Source organism: Mesocricetus auratus, unplaced genomic scaffold (assembly GCF_017639785.1).
Source record: "Mesocricetus auratus isolate SY011 unplaced genomic scaffold, BCM_Maur_2.0 Super-Scaffold_100055, whole genome shotgun sequence".
NCBI lineage: Eukaryota > Metazoa > Chordata > Mammalia > Rodentia > Cricetidae > Mesocricetus > Mesocricetus auratus.
The window spans coordinates 2,860,831-2,878,718 of record NW_024429232.1 but is presented as its reverse complement, the minus strand read 5'-3'; the positions used below and the strand labels follow the sequence as shown (position 1 = coordinate 2,878,718).

Here is a 17,888-nt window from a genome sequence, read left to right as displayed (position 1 = left end):
GGTGTGTTCCGCTCCTCCGCCAGAGTCGCTTTCGCTTTTCCCGGGGCGGGGCGCGGCGGGAACGCGCGGGGCAGTACAGCGCCACCTGGCCGTTGCGCTGGGCGTTGAGGAGGCAGGGGCGACAGGGAAACCTGCTCCCTGCAGTGATCCAGTGGGTTCAGATGAGCATAACCAAAGATTTCCAGAACTTCCCTGGAGCAGCTGAGGAACTTTACAAGGAAAACGGACAACCCTTCGCTATAGATGCTGCTTCTGTGAGGCTGCCCGTGACTCACAAGCCTGTCCAGGCATCCCTCTTCCGCAAAGCCCCCGTGCATTCGTGATTCGCTGTGGTTTAGAGAGAATTAGATCCCGTCTCTCCGGGGTGTCTTTCAGCCCCAGTCTGCCACATTACTTGTCCCCAAGTACTCATCACCTGTTCGCAAAAAACCTCGGTCACCCTAAGCTCACCCCAATAATTCCCACCTTTTACCTCTTTTAATGCAAATAACATCCAAGATGGAGGAGAAGTGGGGTGAATACAGACTTATCAACTAAGCTAAAGAACCCTGCCATGGTTTGTGGAATGCCAGCCCCTTTCCCGTAGGGTAGGGGAAGGTTTTGAGGTCGGGCCGGCTCTCTTGGATAGCCTCCTGGACTTTGATAATCCTGTGTGCAAAGGATGCCTAAGGATGGGTGGACTGCTGAGCTCCAGATGCCCGGGGCAGCATTACTCCAACTGTCCCATACCGGGCTGGGTGGGTTTGCTGTGGTCTCTGTCCAGAGCGAAGTTGTTTTCTTTTTCGGTTTTGCTTCTGAGGACACAAGGCACGGCACAGCGAATGCCCGGGGTCGTCTGGGACACTCGGAAAGGTAAGGAACTCTGCCAATCAGGGTAGCTCCAAATGACCAGAAGAACTTATCCCACACATTGCTTCTGCTTGAAACACCCACCTGTTTTGGTCTGCACTCTGGCTGGGGAGGGGCAGCCTCTGAGGAGGAAGAGACTAAGAAATGCTCTTTAGTCCATTGTTTAGAGAATGGGCCTTCTGTCACTTACTCTGCCCATCATGTCTCACGGCTCCGGCAGCAGGTAACCAGGCCTTTGTTTGACACAGGAAAAGATGCCAATGAGCTCCCATCCTCCAGGCCTCCCCTGCTCCCGCCACCCCTGCTCCGCTTTAGGCCTCTCTGCTGGATGCTCTCCACACACTGCTCACCCTGCTTCATTTCTCTCCCTTTCCCTAGCCTAGACCACATTGCCAGGGGCCCCTCGAAGGGATCTGAGCGCAGCTCACTGGAGTCTCATGCATAAAGTAATGCTTGTCTATCTCACAGCTGAACTCTGGCTACAGGAGGGCCTGATCGCCCTAACTCACCTTGGTGTCTACAGGATTGCTCGATAGGCCTCTTTCCCTGCCAGCACTAGGCGAGTAAGACAGCTGGGTACAGAAGCTTCACTCGGGAACTTTGGCTCTTCGAGGGCTCCTGTGTTTGCCCTAGAGCCCGGCGTCACCCCCAGAGGCAGTCGCCAACCGTTTTGGCCACCAAGGGGGAACACAAGGCAGGGCAGCCCCATCAGGATGACTTGTCCTAGACCTCGCCCCGCCCATCCTCCCCTGGCCCTGCCCTGCTGGATGAGCAGAGCTATACTGGAGGCACCTAGGGAGTTAGACGCCCATGACAGGTCATTAGTTTGGTCTCGGCACCCAAGGGTGCCCTCTACTCCTGGGGGAAGCTTCTGCCTCCCTCTCTCTAGCTCTAATACTTCGTTGCAGAGAAGTCTCCAGGGTAGGGTGAGAAGGCCCTTTGTCCCTCTGCCCCTGGGTACCTTGGCCTGCAGGACCTTTTGGCCACCAACCATAGGGAGAAAGAGACTCGGATAAGGGACTGCTGATGCCTGGTCCCTGTGGGTGAGTCTACCCAGCGAGGATGGCCGTTCTGCAAGAGCCAGCTCTGGCATTCTGTGCCCTTTGTTCTCCCAGCTGTGTTAAGAGAACAAATACTTCCCTGTTTCTCTTAATTATCTAAGACTGCTGTCCTGCAGGCTCCATGCTGGGGCGGGGGTGTCCAGAAGTGCCAAGGAGAACCCAGCCAAGCCTAGGTAACTGCTGGATGTTGGATGCCAGGAACAGCCCTCAGGACCAAGCAGACACCCTGTAACTGCTGAGCAGATGGAGCCAGAGTCCTGCAAACTGTGCCTTGTCCTCCACTATCTCCAGGGAAGACAGCAAGCCTCAACCAGAAGGTCCCCAAGACTGTGCTGCCAGGAGTACCACTGTGAGCATCACCCCGTTGTGGTTGCTCTTGGCCGCTAATCCCGCACCATGTTCCTAGTAAATGAAAGACCAGATCTTTGGCGTCCTCCTGAAACACAGGGCCTTCTAGAGCCCGGACTCAGCTCGGGATGCCCACTTATCCCAGGGTTGAGAGGGATACCTCCTGCTTGAGGTCACACACACAGGCTGAGGGCACCAGCTTTGAAGAGAGCCCTGGAGCCTCTGGTCAGGCTAACCCTCAGCATGACCCCTGTCCCACTGGCCCCTGCACGCCCACTGCCACCACTGAACAGGTTCTGATGCCCGGCTCGTACACACCTAGGTCCTTCCCTGGTCCCCTGTGTGGGCACCCAAAGCCCACAGCCTGTGCTGTTGCTCACTATTTAGGAGTTTAAAGCTTTGTTAAATAGCTGCAATCCCTGAGAGAGGGGTGTGAGGCCCCAGTGACTGGTCACACATGGAAAAAGCTCTGCTGGGCACAGGGTGGAGGGAGGTTCAGAGCAATGCATCCTTAACCTCCTCACGCTATCTCAACGCTGGCGTGTGGGGGCATCAGCTGTAGAAACCGGTCCTCATGCAGATCCCCACCCAGGGTCCAGGCTATTCCCAGGTGTAAAGCAGCCTTCCTTCAAAAGGTTTTTCCCAGGAATGGCAGGGCATGGACCTGTCCTCCTGTAGACAGCCCCTCCCAAGCTTCTAATGGCATGGACACAGACTCAGCAATAGGAACTCGGGAGTGTGGCCTGGACACACTCCCGCATGGTGTGGGGTGGGGCAGCTGGCTGCCCACCCCAAGACTCGTGTGCTTGCATTTCTTATGTGCCTGAAGCTCGCAACTCTTAGAACAAAGGATTTTTGTTTTGCGACAGGGTCTTGCTATGCAGCTCTGGCTGGCCTGAAACTGCTGTGTAGATTTGCCTGTCTCTGCATCTCAAGCTCTGGGATTAAAGTGGGGGCCACCATGCAGAGCACAGCTAGAACAAAGTCTCTTGTGGCAGACTTGCTGAAGTTGGAGGGAGCTGTGGAGCACCCTCCTTCCCAGGGCCTCCTCTTATCCATGGAAACTTGGGGCTTCCTTCCACTGGGAGGAGAACAGAGGAACACAAGGGACTCTGAGAAGCTTGGCAGTGTGCCCGAGTCTATGCAGCAAGGGCGGGTGTCCTGAGATACGCAGTACTAACCTGCCAGGGGCCACCTCTGCGTTCCTACCAAGTCCAGTCCTCTAACCCCTACGGTCAACGGCGTGCCCATGGCCCTTGATGGACATTGCCCAGGTGGAGGCCAGGCTCATCCAGGGGCTGCTTAAGGACAAAAGCTCTCTCCAACTTACCCAACAGGAATTTATTACAGGCCTACTGTGTTCTGGGGGCTCTATAAACATAGGGCAGGTCCCCCCGCCGGGCTCATCTCCTAGGACTCCAGGAGCTCACCCCCACCTCCCAGCTTCATTTCTGCCCAGTCTGCCTCCTCTCATCCTTCACCGGGCCCTTCCCAAGTGCTGTGTGCAGATCGGCTCAGCTCCCAGAGAGCCGGGAGGTGCAGGGAGCCCTGCAGGGGGGGGGGCTGCTGCAGAAACACAGCCAGCAGAGAGGAGGGAGCACCAGGAGGGGCAGGGCAAAGGCCGGCCCCGTGTGGGTGTCGGGAGTTGTGGTGGGGGCACCCCTGCACAGTAGAGACTCTCCTAGAGCCTATAGGTGCCCGGCGCCCCACAGCAACAGGCTGCAGAGCACAGTGAGCAGCCCCAGGGTGGTGGCGGCCGGCTTCAGGGTGTGGGCGCCACTGACATTGCACAGATCGGAGTAGCAGCACGTGATGTTCTTCTTGCCCACGTAGTAGTTCTCGGCGTCATCCACGCAGTTTGAGCTGCAGCCTTTACTGATAAGTGTCACAAGTCCAATGGCCCCTGGGAAGGCAGAGTGACGGCTTAGGGTAAAGCCAGGCCTTGATACTCACCTCCTTGCCCCTGCCTCAGGGCCCCTTCCTGAGCATGCTAAAAGCTCTAGACCCACTCCACTGAGTCCCAGAAATGTTCGTTAATGAGTAAGCAGGGGGAGGACAGGGTGCCGGTGGGAAGGTGGAGATGAGTTTTGGGATGGCTGAGCAGGAATGTGCAGGTATATGGATAGGTGGACAGATGGACAGAAGAACTGAGGTCTCGATACTGTTGCTTAGCTGGAGAGGGAAGGGGCTGAAAACACAGGATAGTGAAACGGCTGGGCCGCAGGGCAGTGAGAACCGTGCTGGGTAGAGGCCGACTCACGGACACGTGACGTCCAGCAGCTGTTCTGGTCATGGCTGCAGTTCTGTACGTTTAGGCAGTCGCTGTTGCTCGCCTGTGCTGTGCATGAGTAGCACTGCAGAGCAGCACCTGCGGGAGAAGCAGGACATCGGAGGAGGCTGGCCAGCTGCGCCTCAAGAGAGCCGTGCACACACGCTCATCCCCACACAGAATGGAGAGACACATCTCAGTCCCCTCCGGACTGCTGAAGCGTAAGCCCAAAGACCTCCGACGCCCTACCCAGAGACTGTGCCAGCCTACCTCCTCTTGGTCACCCGGAGCCCCACGGTCTGTGCTGTTACTCATTATTGAGGAATTTAAAGCTTTATTAAATACCAATGGTTCCTGAGAGATGGGTAAAAGGCCCTAGTGGCTGGTCACACCTGGAAAAAGCCCCTCTGGGCCCTAGGCTGGGAGGAGGTGCTGAGAGACGCTTCCTTAACTTCCCCATGCTACTCAGCACCTAGGTCCACCTGTCTTTGTTCCCTGAGCCCAGCTTGCCTCTCAGCCCCTCCTGGATGTCCTCAATGCTGTGCAGCAATGGTAGGACCCCCGGGCCTACCCTGCTGTGTGTCTGGGGCAAGTGGCCCCAGATGTCAGGTGTGTTGGTAGTCCTCTCTCTTCAAAAATGACAAAGCTGGGTTCAAGTCACACCTGTAGGAGCAGAGGCTAAACACCTGACTTCAGTGCCTACAAACTTTGCCCTGCTTAGGTCTCCAGTGACCTTAGGGACACTTTTGGCTGTGTTTTGTTTCGTTTTGTTTTCTTTCCTGGAAGAGGAAGCTGAGGCTTTGAGAGTAGTATGGTGACCTTCCTGGGGTCACTTGGTGGGGGGCCCAGCATGCTAGATCACCACAGACTGCTCACACCAGTAGACTTTCACACTGGAGGCAAAGGTAGCCAGGACGGATCCTTGATTTTCCTCTCAAGACATCCCGAGTAAGCCAGGCAATGGTGGCGCACACCTGTAATCCCAGCACTCGGGAGGCCAGGCTGGACTACAAAGTGAGTTCCAGAACAGCCAGAGCTACACAGAGAAACCCTGTCTCAAAAACCAAAACAAAACAAGAGAGACAGAGAGAGACAGAGTGACAGAGAGAGAGAGACAGAGAGAGAGAGACAGAGTGACAGAGAGAGAGACAGAGAGAGAGAGAGGCAGACAGACAGAGACAGAGAGAGAGACAGAAAGAGAGACAGAGAGAGACACAGAGAGACACAGAGATACAGAGAGACAGAGAGACAGAGAGAGACACAGAGAGAGACAGATAGAGAGACAGAGAGAGAGACAGAGAGACAGAGACAGAGTGACAGAGAGAGAGACAGAGAGAGAGAGGCAGATAGACAGAGACAGAGAGACACAGAGAGAGACACAGAGAGAGATACAGAGAGACAGAGAGAGAGACAGAGAGAGACAGAGACAGAGAGAGACAGACAGAGAGAGAGACAGAGAGAGAGACAGAGAGAGACAGACAGAGTGACAGAGAGAGAGAGAGACAGAGAGACAGAGTGACAGAGAGACAGAGACAGAGAGAGACAGAAAGAGAGACAGAGAGAGAGACAGAGTGACAGAGAGAGAGAGAGACAGACAGAGACAGAGAGAGACAGAAAGAGAGACAGAGAGACAGAGAGACACAGAGAGAGAGACAGAGAGAGAGAGAGAGAGACACAGAGAGAGACAGAGTGACAGAGAGACAGAGACAGAGACAGAGAGACAGAGAGAGAGACAGAGACAGACAGAGAGACAGAGAGAGACACAGAGAGAGAGACAGAGAGAGAGACAGAGAGAGACACACAGAGAGAGACACACAGAGACAGAGAGACAGAGAGAAACAGAGAGAGAGACAGAGAGAGAGAGAGACATCCTAAGTGCCCTTTCCTGCTCCATTCCTCCCTCCTTGTGTCTGTGACAATCCTCAGCTTGAGACTTTTGGTCCCTGGGCTTCCCTGACTAAGGGCCCTGTGCGTCTGCCCCTCGGTGGCCTTTCTGACCTTAGCCGGTCTCTCACACGACAATAGTGAGGGTCCTCTCTGCAGAGCCGATCTGGCTTCCTTGCTCCTCTCTCCCCTGCCCTCCCTCCATCCGCCCCTCTGACATTTCTTCTTCACCCTTCCCTAGCTCTGCCCCATGGCTGTCTGAAGCTTACCTGGCTGCAGGGCCAAGTAGGTGGCCAACAGGACAAAGAGGACAGCCTTCATGGTCGCAGTGGGCAGCTGGGAGTGTGCCTCCAAAGACTTTATATGGCTTCCGCTGGTAGGGGAGGCTCTGCTCTCCTCAGTCAACAGTGCGGGGGTTCCCTGGAGCCAGTGAGAGCCCAGAGCCCAGCCCATTCCAATCTGATCTCGCATACCACCCCTCCCACTGCCTTTGTCGTTCTTTCTGGTGCTGGAGGGCAAGGCCTATCCAGGGTGGGGCCACTGTCATTGCTGGAAGACCTTTCTAGCCACCCACAGAACAAGGGCTGGAAGTCCTAAGACACCCACAGTGTCAACCCTTCTCCCAGGAGTAAGGCCAGTTCTGAAACATGACTTCCTCTACCCCCCAAGTCATTTGGACAAGGACAAAGATGCACCCATTGGACCCCAGTGCTCAGCACCAAAGCTGTGTAGCCTTCCTGGGGCCCATGCCCCCTGAGAAAACAGGCCAGGGTTGAGGGGCAACACACATAGTAGCAGTTCACTGCCACAAATGACAATGACTAGCTACTAGGAGCTGTGACTAGATAGGGGCTTTCCTGGGATTGTCTTTCTTGGGTAGGGGACCTAAGAACCGGTGAGGAGTTTGGACAGCCTTAAGAGCACATCCTAGAGCATTAGAGTGTGCCAGGCACTGGACTAAGGCATCTATCTTCAGGACTTGTTATCCTCCAGCTTGGAACTTTAGCTTCAAGAGATTCAGGAAGCACAGCTCCCAGGTCACCACTTGATATGCTCTGCTGTCCCCAGGCCCACCTTGCACACTGCTCTGTGGTCTGGGAGGCACACAGCCTACAAAGCAGGGAGGGCAGAGGGCAGACCATCGCTCCCTGGGCAGCCTCCTGCCGGGTTGTGGTGGCAGTGGCTGTCTCTCTTTAGCAGAGGCCACAGATCTTGTGGGTCAGTCTTCCCCAATCAACTGTGATCATAGTTTCCTTCGGATCTGGGGTCCATTGCTCCCTACTGCTATTGGCTTTGGGGGGATTCATAGTCTTTGTTGCTCGTCTCCACGGGAGGCTCACCTACATTCACCATCCTTCCGCCGGGCTCTCTTGATAATCTTGCTGGGCACACTGTTGCCTTGGCCAGATGCAAGTGGTCAGAAATGCTGGCCATGGTCACATCCACTTGCCCACAACCAGGGATGGTAGTCTCTGATGTTCTCTTGCTCCTGCTGATAGATCCCTGACTACTCCTTCACCCTAAATGTTCCCTGGAAACATCCTGGCATTTAAGGCATGAGCGAGAGTTAAGTATTCCCCTCTAGCCTCGAGGAACCACGCCATGCCCCAGCAATGCCAGGACCAGCAACCACAGATGGGCTCTTCTTGCAACCCCAGGCCCTCTGTGCTCTCACCTGCCCGACTCTCTAGCACTCCTGGGCTGGCCTCTTTTCCCGGGAAATTCTCTCCTTTGGCAGTAAAGAGCCCATGGCTCAGAGAGAGGCAAGATCCTGCTCAAGGTCCCACAGGGTGACAGTGCCCCTCTGGCTGTTTCCCTGCTCTCTGCCCACCTAGAACTTCCTCTTGGAACACCCCCTCCTGCCACAGGCCTCCCGGTCCAGGGAGTGCTGGAAGTGCCCACAGCTTGGCTGTGTTCATGTATGCATGGCTGTCTCCCTGCTCTCACCCACCAGGGTGGCTGCCCCTGGAGAGACCTTGCTTATCTGTCTTGGCACTGGAGGCACCGGCACCCAGCACCAGCTAGAACAGTCATTCCCCAAATATTTACAGGTGTGTAAATGTTTGTCGATCATGCTTGATATGAAATGAATATTCTAAAGGCAATGGGTCTTTACTGGAGCAAGCCTCCTCTCCCCATATGAATGCCTAGAGGCAGTTCTGTTGGCTCAGCCCGGGGGTACTGGATGATAAAGTGGGCACGGACCAATATCTGCTCAACACCCACAGTACCAGAACCTTGCAGAACCACTGGGCCCCACACACCAGTGGTGCCCAGAGCGGGAGCTTTGGCCAAAGGGTGGCCTAATGGACTCACCTCATCGCAAATACTGAAGACTATGACTACTGTTTTCCTACAGCCCCACCTCTCACCTTAGGTTTAAATCTGGCCACAGCCTAACACTGAACACTCAGTCTGGTGACCCTAGTCCCCAAATATGGCAATATCACGGTCACACCCTGAGTCCTGGCTGTGTTCAGGCGTGAGTTTGATCATGACGGTGTGCTAAGCCCTGACCCTGATCACACTTTGAGTCTTGGTCCTCGATACACACTGAGCCCTGATCCTGGTCACTCTAGCTAATCCTGGAAGCACATTGAGCTCCGCTCCTGCTCCCACAGTGATCCCGACTCTAGTTTGCAAGCTGATCTTTGACCCTGCCCACACACTGAGTCTTGATCCTGGTCACTCCAGCCACATATAGAGTAGTTGGCTCTACTCGCACACTGAGCCCTGGTGCTGCTCATACGCTGGGTCTGATTATGGATACAGTATGAGACCTGATCTCAGTCACACATTTAGCTCTAACTTAGTCACTGGCTAACCCCTGACCCCTTGCCCTTTATGCTTAGGACATGCACCGAATGCAACCTTGTAGCTGAACTAAGCATGGTGATACACCTCGTGGTACACTTCCTGAAAAAGCCTACCACAAAGGCCTCCTCCCTCCAAGTCTCTCCAGGAGTGAATGTGGTCTGGGTGTGACCTTGCCGTGACTCACCCTTAGCCTGGCTCCACCAGCTGAGTCTCTAGTTTTTCTTGTTCTCTCTTTTCCTCCGTTTCCCACCACAGCCCCTTCCACTCCCTGGAGAGTCTGCCTGTTCACATAGCAAAGAAGCCACTGTTCTTTGGGTGTGAACTCTCAAAACTATGCCTTCCCATTTCACACCCTACCTCTTCCTAGGGACCGTCACAGGGCCTCTGCTTGTACACAAATCACAGTTGGGTGGAACTGTAATTTTGTGCGTAGATGGCTTTTAAAACTGATTTCTGTTTACGCCACTGCAGGTCTTTGGAAGCGTGGTCCCTTGGGTCAGGGGTATGACATGTGCAGCCAGGCCTCAAGGAAGCTGGATATCATCTCCCACTAAGGTCCCCATATTGAGTCCTGGACGTCAAAGTCACTCGTTGCAAGCTGTGTGTGTGACACGTTGATAAGGTGGCGTAGGAACCTGTGCATGTGAAAGCATGTGGATACGGTGTTGTGTATTGTGTACAGCATTGTGTGTTGAGTGTGAGCAAATATGAGTATGAGGGCACTGCCCTGGACCCTTTGGACAGTGCACTGGGGCCCTCAAACTCCACAGGCCCTGCTGCATCCTGGGACGTGTCCTGGTTTTAATCTCCATGGTCCCTGCTTACGCAGAGGTGATTATTTTCCCCAGATTCATGAATCTGTCTACATCACCCCCTTCCCAGGGCTCCCAACGTCACCAGAGAGCCTTCTGCTTTAAATCTGTTAGATCTGCCTCTGTCTTTTCCTTTTTCTTCACATGCCCACTCCTCCTTGGAGGCGAGTCGGAGAGACAGGGAGGCCCGAGAAACCCTGTAAGGAGGAAGGGCATGCTGGTGATTTCTTCACCTGAGTAACAGGCACACTTGCAGTCCAGGCCTCCTCCAGGCAAAGGCTTGCAGGTAGAGGGACCAGTCTTGCAGGATGATCCAGGAACTTGGAGATGGCTGAGGTAAGCTAGACGGTGATAAGTGGTCTGCGCAGGTCTGGCAGGCCAGGAGACTGCAGTAGCACACGTGTCATCTCAAGGCCTTAACTCTAAGGGGACCTCTTAGTGCCAGGTCCAAGGGGACATCAGTCTTCCTCTCTTTCCTACCGCTTCCCCACAGCTAAAGGAAACCCAGGCTTTGAGATGACCGATAAGACCAAATGTCCTGGAGTCATGCGCCAGGCTCACTTCCTTGCCAAGCCCTACCACTAGGGAAGTGTGTGACCCCAGGTTCATAAGGCAGCAGCAGAGAGAGAGTCACACTCAGGAGCAGAGCCAGCCATCCTGGGGAGTCCAGAAAAATGCCAGAAAGACTTCTTGGGGTCCTGGGTTCCAGTTATACACCATGCCTGGTATCTTCTGTGACTCAGTTTCCTTCTGCGCTCCTCACATTTGATTCTCTCATTCAATTCACGATCCAGAGCCATATGCTGCAAAACAGTAGCTGTTCCAAGCCATTGTTTCAGGACAGCTCAGAGTACAGCAGCAGCAGCTGACAATGAGAGAGGAACAAAACAACAGGACCAAGGAGGAGGCAATGGATGGCCAGGGCATGGACCCCACGTCAGGCGGATGGGGGAGAGGGGAAATCCAAAGGATGGGCTCTGGGAGCAGGGCTGATCAGAACTGGTCCACTGGGTGTGAGGGAGAGTTCAGAGTGACCCTCAGTGAACGGGAAGGCAGGACTGACTGCCAGGAATCACGGCAGCAGTTTGGGGTGGGGGAGCCAGGCTGCTCAGGAGGCACCTGACCTCCATTTCAGAAACACGGTGTGTGTGGTGCATGTGGACAGCTACGTTCAGGTGCTGGGCAAAAGACAGACGTTTGGACATCAGGGACGATATTCTGGAAGGAGACATGGCTTTGGGAGCCACCCAGCCTCCAGTGGCATTAGAACGCTAGTACTGGATGAAGATCCCTAGGGGGTGAGAAAGGAGAGAGCCAAGGATCCAACAAGAGACGGTGGGGAGGCGAAGGCAGAGGATTCTGGGTGCTCGGGCAAGAGTGTGAGCAAGTTTCCATAGTCTGCGTTTCAACGGCACTGTGACAGATCACCCCAGTGTAGAGGCCTGGAACAACGCAATTCCCTTTTCTCACGCTTCTGCGGGCCAGGTAATGAGATCAGAGTGACACCAGGGTTGTATTCCAAGAGAGAATGTTTCCTGGCCTTCTGGAGCTCCCTAAGCCGCCTGCACTTCTTGTCTAGAAGCCTTCCTTCATCTTCAAAACCCAGGACCCAGCCTCTGTTGTGGCTTCACCGCAGTGACTTCTCTCATCGGATCCTTTAACAAACATTCAGGTATGGTTCACATGCAAAACAGATCATCTCATGTCAAGGTCTCCCAAAGCCTCCACGCTGCACTACGTTTCAAATCTCATCATCAAAATCGTCTAAACTGGGTACATTTTAACTCTAGTCAAAGGCTCCACAGGGATGGAAAGGGATCCTGGCAACCTGAGGGCCTTGGAAACCCCCCCCCACCACAAGGGGGCGCTGGACTTAGCCTCCAGTCCGTTCTCGTCCGGCCATGGCTCTCAGGACCGGACGCTCAGCCCGGGCTTCCGCTCCTCATGAACGCGCGGCTCTCACTGCCCTTCGTCGTTCTACCGGCTGGGGAGCTGCCAGGCTGGGGCTGCTCCCTTGCCCAGCCACGGTGTAGCGAGCTAGACACCACTGAGATAGAAGGCTCCAGGTGGCCTAGAGCGTCCCCGGAAGTGGCTCGGGGAAGGCCGCGAGGAGCGGACCGGTGGAGAGCTGCGTGTCTGGCATTTCCGGCCGGTAGTGGCGGCTTGGGGGGTCCACAGGTGAGTAGGGCCGGGCCGGGGCCGTCGCCGCCACGGCGAACTGGTTGGAGGCCGGGCCCACGTTCCCGCTCCGGAGCCGGACGCGCGTCGTCGTTTCTCCGCCCGGAGCGCCTGGGAATCGAGTCGCAGTCGGGACCGGCGGATGCCTTCTCAGGGGTCCTCCCCCGGGATCGGGTCCCCTCGGCTCCCGTGGGCTCCCCCAGCACGCAAACCGGGGGCAAGCTCGGTTGTTCCTCCCCTCCCAGGACCCTTCTTCATTTGTTGTCTGTGTCGTCCGTCAGGGCTGCAGCCCGATGACAGGTTGTTTCTTACACCTGCCCTCCAGATGCCCCAGGACCGACTCGGGGGAAAAATGCCTCTCCACTTAGGAGCTTACACTCCCGCCCCAAAAAATAGTTCTTTAAGCCCTTGTTCAAGTGGCACCGGGTTGTCGGTGCTCCCTGGAAGTCCCAAGGTTAGAAGCCTCCAGGATTTCTGCAGCCACGTGTAGGAGGTTCTAAGAGTGGTGCAAGATTCAGATTTTCCCTCTCTTCCTCATTTCCCTTTCTCCCTTCATAGATCTCACTGGGTAGCCCAGGCTGGCCCTCTCCTCAAAGCAGCTCTGCCTCAGTCTCCCAAATGGCAAGATGGCAGGTCTGAGCTACCATACTCAGCCTGGCGAAATCTCATTTCTGAAGTGGGTGTACTCAGCCACCCGAGCGTTCTCTACACATCTGCAGGGCAGGCACCAAGGGGGAGCATCGTGAGCTGAGCCTCCTCCAGGAGGCTTGTCTGCCCTCAGGTTGCTGCAGAGTTCCTCAGCTCCCTGGCTTGTTATTAAATATCCCCCCCCCCGCCGCCCGCCCCGGGAGTAGACTGTGGCCTTGATTTCCTTCCATTCCACAGTGAGGTGCGCTCAGCAAGGGCCCTTCCTGTGACTAGAATGGGAAGCCCTCAGGGACCAAGAGGCTGATTGAGGGGGGAGTAGCTGGCTGCTGACAAGCTGGCATTCTCCGTGTGACTTTGGAACTCTTGCACGTTGGAATAAATGTCTCTTACACTGTGGTCTTGGGTGCACTTTTGTGCAGCTCATGGAAGTAGCCTGTTCCTTCTGGCTCATCCAATGCTTGATTGGAAGAAACCACCCAGATAAAAGATGGCGGGAGGTGGGGAGAGAGGCTGAGGCATTATGATTCTTACCTTTTCTGGGCAGTTCTGAAGGTTGCTGGTCCTGCTTGTTCTGTGGCCTGCAAGGAAGGCCCAGTTAACAGACTGGATAGCAGAGCCCAGGCCTAATGGCACCGATGTGTGGGGTGATGCTTTCCAGCGACTCTAAGCCCATTTTGAGTTCTCAGTAGCCTTTCTCCTCTGCTTTCCAGTTCCGAAATGTATGGCTGAGACAACAGTGGATCCTGGTAAGAAGCATTCCCAGCTCAGAAACCCGGACACTGTTGAAGGGGAAAGCTGCCGCCCTTGCTGTCTGTGAAGGCCCAAGGCTCCAGCTACGCCCAGCAGTCCAGGGTAACTCAACTCTGTCCACCTCTCCTGAAGAGAACAGTAGCTGACCACACTCCTAGGACCTGAGGCCTAAGTGTGCTGGAGCCTCGGTGCTAAAGGGAAACTGAGGCAAGATGCCGCTGTAGGTAGACAGCAGAGCCCAGAACGAACCTGGCTTGAGCCTAGGGTCAGTCCTGTGTGAAGACAGACGAGAGGGAGGGGCTGGCCCGGGGAGCCAGAGGGAACCGTGGGAAGGGCAGGCACAGCCCCTCCTAGACCGCCTCCTCATGGCCTCCAAGCAGACGGCAGCCAAGGGCAAGGGGGAGAAGCGGAAGCGAGTGGTGCTGACCCTGAAGGAGAAGATTGACATCTGCAGTCGGCTAGAGCGTGGCGAGAGCAGGAAGGCACTGATGCAGGAGTATAATGTGGGCATGTCCACTCTGTATGACATCAAGGCCCACAAGGCCCAGCTGCTCAGCTTCTTTGCCAGCTCGGACTCTCGCCAAGCACTGGAGCAGCGGCGTACCCTGCACACACCCAAGCTGGAGCACCTGGACCGAGTGCTCTACGAGTGGTTCCTGGTGAAGCGTGCTGAGGGCATCCCTGTGTCGGGCCCCATGCTCATCGAGAAGGCCAAGGACTTCTACAAGCAGATGCGGCTGACAGAACCCTGTGTGTTCTCTGGAGGGTGGCTTTGGCGCTTCAAGGCCAGGCATGGCATTAAAAAGTTAGACGCCTCCAGCGAGAAGCAGGTGGCCGACCACCAAGCTGCTGAGCAGTTCTGTGGCTTTTTCAGGAACCTTGCAGCTGAGCATGGGCTGTCTCCCGAGCAGGTGTACAGCGCTGATGAGACTGGGCTGGTCTGGCGGTGCTTGCCAAACCCTACTCCGGATGATGCAACTGTGCCCCGCCTCAAACAAGCCAAGGACAGGCTGACTGTCCTAATGTGCGCCAATGCCACAGGCTCCCACAGACTCAAGCCCTTGGCCATTGGGAAAGGTGGTGGCCCCAGAGCCTTTAGAGGCATCCAGCACCTGCCTATCGCTTACAAGGCCCAGGGCAATGCCTGGGTAGACAAGGAGATTTTCTCAGACTGGTTCCATCATATTTTTGTCCCCTCAGTGAGAGAGCACTTCAGAACTATAGGCTTGCCTGAAGACAGCAAGGCAATTCTCTTGCTGGACCATTCCCGGGCCCACCCACAGGAGTCCGAGCTCGTGTCAGAGAATGTCTTCACCATCTTCCTGCCTGCCAATGTGACCTCCTTACTGCAGCCCACAGAGCAAGGCATTCGCAGAGCCTTCATGAGGTTCTTTATTAACCCTCCTGTGGCCTTCCAGGGCTTCCCCACCCGCCACAGCATGAGCGATGCCATAGTCAGTGTGGCCTGTGCTTGGAATGCTGTGCCTAGCCAGGTCTTCAGGCGGGCCTGGAGGAAGCTGTGGCCTACTGTTGCGTTCGCGGAAAGCTCCTCTGAGGAAGAAGCAGAGTGCTACAGCCTCCAGCCTCACAATAAGACTTTCGCGCACATCCTTGAGCTCGTCAAAGAAGGGTCCTCGTGTTCTGGCAGCAGGCTTCAGAGCGGCAGGGCAGGAGAGCAGGGTGTGGCGGGGAGGGACATGGATGGGGCCCCTGCTGTTGTGGCAGCATCCCAGGCCACTAGGCATGCAGAGAGCGCAGAGAGAGGCGCTGGCCGTGAGGTGGAGGCAGCCTGGGAGCAGGCAGCCGCGTCCTTTGAGGCTCTTGTGCGCTTTGCAGAGCAGCAGCCGTGTTTCACCACGCAGGAGGTGGGACAGCTGCAGGCACTGCACACGGTGTTCAGGAGACAGCAGCAGTTGAGGCGGCCCCGAGTGGCTCTCAGGGCTGTGATCAAACTTGAGGCTCTCCAAGAGCGCCCTGGGGTGTGCGTGGCCACAACCCACTCTGCCTTGCCCTGCTCCCCCGCACCAGGTGACGCCTGAAGAAACTGGCCTGCGCCTGCTGACCCTGCAGCTCTGCTCTGTAACGGGTTCAGCTGTGGGGCTCAGACTGCCTGGCAGGAGACAGTACTCAGACGAGAGCAAGCACAGACTCAAGCCCCAGGAGCATGGCTCCTTGTCTACACAGAGGGCTCCTCGTGTTCTGGCTAGTGGTTTTACTGCATCTCCTAGGACAGGTGGGCATCATTTGAGTGGCGGGAGACCTGGGCCTTCTCCCTCAGCACTCTGGAGCCTCCGCTAGCTGCAGCTGGGCCCAGTGGGCCAGATCTGCCTCTGGGTTGGGAGACTGAGACACATCAGCTTGAAGTGCCTTGAGGGGTGTACCTCCAACCCTCAGGAGGCTGGCTTTCCCCCAGTCGGTGAACCCCAAGCCGCGTCCTGAGGGCACTGGCTTCAGCTCCTGACCTCAGTGCTCACACCCCCACTGGTAGTTGCATAGGCACGTGCCATCTAGAACCCACCTCCGCCATGGACAAGCAAGCTTGATGGTGAGACTCAGTAGTTTCCCTGTCTGCAGCAGGCCCCACCTCTAGGGTCCCGGTCCCATGGAGACACTGCATGCTAGTGTTAGCATTGCTCAGAGCTCACCATGTGTCCGGAAGTCTGTGCTCCCCAGAACTTGGAAGTGACAGCCTTTATGTGAACAGTTTGCATGAAGTCACAGTACAGCACTTGGTGACTCGGAGCTCAACCGGGGATAGGCAGGTTAGCGGTGCTCGTATGGGAGATGCCTCTGCACCGCTTGGTTCAGCCAGCTGAACATGACTTCTGACCTTGGAGCTGATGGGCAGCACTGTGGTTGCTGTGCCTGTGACTCCCAGGGCCCTTTGTGTGTAGCCATTAACTCTTGGCATCACAGCTTTGTCCTTGACCTCCATTGCCTTTGGGACCCATGGGGCTAAGTGACCACAGTTGTCATCCCAGTGTTTGACAGCGCCTCACCGAGAGGCCTTTGCCTGTGGGGCTCCGACAGCCAGGGGCCTGGGGAATGTTGGCTTGTGTTTCTATGTCTGTCCAACACAGAGGATGGCTGTTGCAGATGGCTCTGGTTCTTGCTTTCCCTGCATGTGAACATTATAACCAGGTTGTTTTTAGAAGTCTTTGTTTGATTCTTGTGTCCCTTCCGTTGGCAGGGATCATTGTTCTGTCACACCACTTGTTCTGTGTCTGGGTGACATCTGTGTGCTCCTGTGCTGTGTTTCTAGCTCACTATGGACACTACAGTGCCACCATTGCAGCTACTCGAGCTGCTGCAGGTCCAAGGTTGGAAGTCACACTTGCCTACAGCATCAAATGATGGACATGAGGGGGAGGATGGGGCAGGGCTGGGAGAACTCCTGGTCCATAAGGTTTGTGCAATCAGACCACATTCCAGGACCAGTGCTGGCTGGCCTTGAGAACCTGCTCCTGGTGTCTCTGCCTACTAGATTTGTGGTATCTGTCCCCAGGGCACCTTCCAGAACAACCAAGGTGGGTAGGTCCCTTTGTGTTGAGAGATCCAAGATGAAGGCCAAATGTTCTGCCTTCCTCTTCTGCGGCCGTTGGCAGCCAGCTTCCTTCAGGCAGGCTTGTCCTAGAGGTGTCCAGGTGCAGGTTTGGGGAGGGTGTCAATCCCCTGAGAGCATGTATGTCTGTACTGCCTCCCATGTGTACTCCGGGCGTGCCTGAGGCACTCCCCCTTAGATCCAGCCTCTTAGAAGCCCAGGCAGTTCAGTGTTGGTCTCTGAACTCTGAGGTGGTAGATACACTGTGCCAGGTGTATAGACCGACCTGGCAGGACCCAGTTCATTCTCTGCTCAGTGGCCACTGAGCCACTCAGAAAGCCCTCAGCTCTCTTGGGCAGAATGTGCTCTGGTCCCTCGATGTGCTGTCTGCCTGTCCCTATGCCTCCCAGATACCTGTGCAGCCCAAGCTGGCTTAGAACTGGCAGCCCTGCTTCAGCCTCCTGTGTGCCAGCGTCAGGAGCCAGACCGTTCCATTGACAGACAGACCTAGGGCACTGCAGTGTCACAATTCCCTGGCTGCTCCCCACCAGCAGGGTTTTTTCTCCCTGTATGTTTGTGGGAGACCCTGCTCATCAGCTCTCAGAGGCGATGGAGATTGTCCCTGCGTATGAGGGCCTGGGTAGGACCCTCCCCCTTCACCAGTGCTCCGTGGAAGAGCAGAAGCTCCCTGTCACAGCCCCGCGTGTTGTCTCCACAGAAGTACATCCACA

General features: G+C 55.8%; 2 protein-coding genes and 1 long non-coding RNA gene across 3 annotated transcripts; 2 read left to right on the top strand and 1 right to left on the bottom strand.

Moving 5' to 3' along the window:
- Positions 1–38: 38 nt before the first annotated feature.
- On the top strand, positions 39–2,332 carry LOC121136236. Its single transcript, XR_005873375.1, has 2 exons — positions 39–852; positions 2,027–2,332. It is a non-coding gene; the product is annotated as an uncharacterized LOC121136236 (long non-coding RNA).
- A 1,252-nt stretch (positions 2,333–3,584) lies between these two features.
- Psca (prostate stem cell antigen) lies at positions 3,585–6,900 on the bottom strand. Its single transcript, XM_005085465.4, has 3 exons — positions 6,681–6,900; positions 4,519–4,626; positions 3,585–4,161 (listed from the first exon to the last, which is right to left on the bottom strand). Exons 1-3 carry the CDS (start codon positions 6,880–6,882, stop codon positions 3,947–3,949), a joined length of 525 nt encoding a protein of 174 aa, XP_005085522.2. The 5' UTR covers positions 6,883–6,900; the 3' UTR covers positions 3,585–3,946.
- Positions 6,901–11,183: 4,283 nt separating this feature from the next.
- Positions 11,184–16,770, top strand: Jrk (Jrk helix-turn-helix protein). Its single transcript, XM_013124755.3, has 2 exons — positions 11,184–12,218; positions 13,577–16,770. Exon 2 carries the CDS (start codon positions 13,982–13,984, stop codon positions 15,653–15,655), a length of 1,674 nt encoding a protein of 557 aa, XP_012980209.1. The 5' UTR covers positions 11,184–12,218; positions 13,577–13,981; the 3' UTR covers positions 15,656–16,770.
- The last annotated feature ends 1,118 nt before the right edge of the window (positions 16,771–17,888 follow it).

What these genes read in the sequence shown, in the direction of transcription:
- Jrk (XM_013124755.3), top strand. Translation starts at nt 13,982, where the DNA reads ATGGCCTCCAAGCAGACGGCAGCCAAGGGCAAGGGGGAGAAGCGGAAG.
- Psca (XM_005085465.4), bottom strand. Translation starts at nt 6,882, where the DNA reads ATGCGAGATCAGATTGGAATGGGCTGGGCTCTGGGCTCTCACTGGCTC. An exon ending in CTACTTGGCCCTGCAGCCAG is followed by an intron (nt 4,627 to 6,680) that starts GTAAGCTTCAGA and finishes CTTCTCCCGCAG; the next exon opens with GTGCTGCTCTGCAGTGCTAC. An exon ending in CTGCTGGACGTCACGTGTCC is followed by an intron (nt 4,162 to 4,518) that starts GTGAGTCGGCCT and finishes CTGCCTTCCCAG; the next exon opens with GGGCCATTGGACTTGTGACA.